The sequence below is a fragment of the Lactuca virosa genome, chromosome 9, assembly GCF_052849685.1.
Source record: "Lactuca virosa cultivar CGN04683 chromosome 9, Lactuca_virosa_CGN04683_v6, whole genome shotgun sequence".
NCBI classification, from domain to species: Eukaryota; Viridiplantae; Streptophyta; class Magnoliopsida; order Asterales; family Asteraceae; genus Lactuca; species Lactuca virosa.
In genome coordinates this window covers 207,507,694-207,511,325 of record NC_136434.1, presented here as the reverse complement: position 1 = coordinate 207,511,325, position 3,632 = coordinate 207,507,694, and the positions used below count along the sequence as shown (strand labels likewise).

Below are 3,632 nucleotides of genomic sequence, written 5' to 3'. Positions count from 1 at the left end.
AGCGATCGCTACCCTCGCTATAGCGAATAGCGTAGCGTAGCTTTGTTGGGTCGCTACATGCCTGTAGCGATGAAATAGCGTGTGTAGCGATCAGGGCAAAATTGATTTTTTTTTGTTTAAATCGTTAAGATACATAGCAATTAGGGTCGGAATTGGTTTAGGCGGGGAATAGTAGAGTCAATTTCGTGTCTTCCCGTCTAATGGACCTAAGATTGTACGATGTCGCCAAAATCACCAATATCGATTTTGGCGGGTTATTTCCCACTTCAGCGACAATAGCGACAACAACTCATCTCCCCTTCTCCCCAGACGACTCCAACTACTCCAGAATCCATCTCGATTGTTCAACTTCAAAAAGGTAAGACTTTTAAATTTCTCTGTTTTTTTCTAACTTCTCGGTTTCAGGCTTTAACTGATTTCTTCCAATTTCAGCTTTTAACTTCTATCTTCTGATCAATTCTTCAAGACTTCAACTTCAAAAAGGTAAGACTTCAACTTCTATCTTCTGATCAATTTAAGCTTTTAACTTCTATCTTCTAAATTATGAGATTCTTTGAATTCTATTGTATGATCTTTGATTATGTGAATCTTATGATATTGGCTTCTTTCTATCTTCTGATCAATTCAGGCATGCCTCCTGGTGTAAAAGATGATGATATTGGCTAGAAACATGGCAAAAGAGTTGAAGGAACTATAAATTGGGTGTTGTGTAATTATTGTCCAAATGTTGCCAAAGGTGGGATTACAAGACATAAACATCACCTTGCTGGTGATTCCACTTCAGTTTGCAAATGTCTTAGAGCTCCACCAGATGTTAGGAAACTTTTTAAAGACATTTTTGAAAAACAAAAACAAGATAAAGTTGAAAGGAATCACATTCCTCACTTTGATGATGATGTGGTGGATATAAATGATGAAGATGAAGAAGAAACTGGTGAGGTTCCTTTCTCATTAGGCAAGAGGGCTATTTCGTCCTCCAAGTCAACCCTACACAACAAGAAAGTAAAAGGCGCTTTGGATACTCATTTTAGGCCATCCACTGAAACAGGGAAGAAGAAGGGGTACTTGGTGGGAACCCCCAAACATAACCAGCTTCACAAAAAACTAAGAGGTGACGCGGTTCAGAAGTTTGCCCGTTGGATGTATGATGCAGGTCTTGCATTCAACGCGGTGAAGTATGATAGTTTAGGGCCTGCACGTGAAGCCATTGCTATACATGGTCCCGGTATGAAACCCCCTAGCTACCATGAGGTACGTGTTCCTCTTATGAAGCTAGAGAAGGAGCACACAAAGAAACTTTTGATACTTAATGAGACCGAGAAGAAGGCAATCGGGTGCTCTTTGATGGCTGATGGTTGGAGAGATCGGAAAGGAAGAGCACTTATCAACTTCTTAGTGAATACTCCACGAGGAAGCATGTTTCTAGAATCTGTGGATGCATCTTCTTATTCTCATACAGGTATTCATTGTTTTTGTTTTTTACTTATGTTTATGTTCTATGTTGTTTATGTTATGTACTTTACTTATGTTTATATTCATTGTTCTATTTTGTTTATGTTATGTACCATGAAAGATTAATTTGTTTATGTTTTTTATTGTTATTCACTCTTGTTTAGACTGTTATTGACTATTTTTGTTGCTGTTTGAACAGGAGAGAATTTATTTAAGTTGTTTGACTACTTCATCAAAGAAACTGGACCCGATCATGTGGTTCAAATTGTAACAGATAGTGCTGCCAACAATGTTTTGGCAGGGAAAATGGTGGAAGCAAAATATCCACACATCTATTGGACTCTGTGTGCTGTGCATTGCATTGATCTCATGCTTGAAGACATCTTCAAAGTGACTCGTCTTAAGAAGACACTAGACAAAGCAATTGCGGTTAACACTTACATTTACAACCGTACATTGCTCTTGAATATGTTGAGAGACTTTACGGGTCAAAGAGATATGATTAGGCCCGCAAAGACCCGGTTTGCAACCGCCCTCTTAACTCTAAATTGCTTTAGGAGTCATAAGACAAGTTTGAAGAAGTTGTTCACGTCTGAAGCTTGGAACAAAAGCAGGTTCAAAGGGGAGGAGGGAGGAACTCAATGTGTCGCAACAATTTTTTCACCTAGTTTTTGGATTAACATTGATATTGCTGTCAAAGTTGGTGAACCATTACTAACGGTGCTTCGACTGGTAGATAGTGAAAGAAAGCCGACTATGGGGTACATTTATGAAGCCATGGATAGGGAAAAGGAGCAGATTGCATACTCATTCAACAACAAAATTAACAAATACAAAGCTTTCTTCAAAATCATTGATGACAGGTGGAATTGTCAACTCCACCAAGATTTGCATGCGGCTGGTCACTATCTGAATCCAAGTATTTTTTACAACAACCCAGGAGTGAAAGAAGATAGTGAGGTGATTAAGGGCTTGATGGCATGCATACATAAGATGTCATCAGAAGAAGACGAGACCAAGATTCACCAAGAGCTCTCTATATATATCGGTGCAGAAGAGTTATTTGCGCAACATATGGCTGTTAAATTAAGAACAACACTTGCACCAGCGAAATGGTGGATGCAATATGGATCATCAGCACCAACACTTAAGAAGTTTTATGTGAAGGTGTTGAGTCTTACTTGTAGTTCATCAGGGTGTGAGCGTAACTGGAGTGTTTTTGAACATGTAAGTTGTTCATTTTTTTAAGATTAATATCCTTTGCACTATTTACTAATGGTTTAATTTTATTTTTGTAGATCCATTCGAAAAAAAGAAACCGTCTTGAACGACAAAAACTAAATGATTTAGTTTACATCAAATATAATCGAGCATTAAGGAGGAGGTATGATATGCGGGATATGATCGACCCGATCATCTTGGAAGACTCGCACATACATGACCCGTTTGAGTGGTTGGCGAGTGATGATGATGGTCTCGTGTTTGAGGGTGATGACTTGAGATGGGATGTTGTGGCAGAGGCTATGGGGGTGGATGAGCAGGTTCATCTAACTAGAAGAACAACAACACCAGGTGGGAGGCAAGGGGCTGTTGGGGTTGCTGAGTCAAGCTCACAAGGTAGAGCTAGAGCTAGACAACCCCGTTTGGTAGATGAACCTGAAGAGGAAAATGATGCTGGGGTTTATAAGGAGTTTGTTGAAATAGAGGGGGAAGATGAACTCGTATTTGAGGATGATGAGGATAACGATTAGTCGATTAGTGGTATTTTAGAGTTTAGACTTTTAGAGTCATAACACTCTCTTTTGTGGTATTAGAACTTAATTTTAGACTTTAGAGTCTAAAACTAACCAATCTTTTGTGGTAAAAATCTTTTGGAACTTAATGTTAGCTTAATAGAACTGGTACTTTTAGTTTTATGTGTTATTTTTAATTGTTGAATAGGTGCAGGTAAATATAGTGTTTAATTTTATATAAAATCACAAAACATGAAATAGCTGTCGCTATTTCATCGCTATCGCTACGTAGCATATAGGTGGGTTGTCGCTATTTCCTCGCTATCGCTATCGATAACCTTGACTCACACAATACCAAATTCAAGAGTTCAATCAAATTTTTAGGTACCTGATTGTGTCTTCATTCTTAAAAAGTTTTTCGAGTTATTCCTTTCATCATCTTTATTT

The 3,632-nt window shown here is 38.3% G+C and overlaps 1 protein-coding gene across 1 annotated transcript; it reads left to right on the top strand.

Annotated features, from left to right (window-relative positions):
- Positions 1 to 200: 200 nt before the first annotated feature.
- LOC145140230 (uncharacterized) lies at positions 201 to 3,203 on the top strand. Its single transcript, XM_079073791.1, has 5 exons — positions 201 to 358; positions 467 to 483; positions 737 to 1,459; positions 1,652 to 2,679; positions 2,751 to 3,203. The coding sequence occupies exons 1-5, from the start codon at positions 201 to 203 to the stop codon at positions 3,201 to 3,203; spliced, it is 2,379 nt and encodes a 792-aa protein (XP_078929917.1).
- The last annotated feature ends 429 nt before the right edge of the window (positions 3,204 to 3,632 follow it).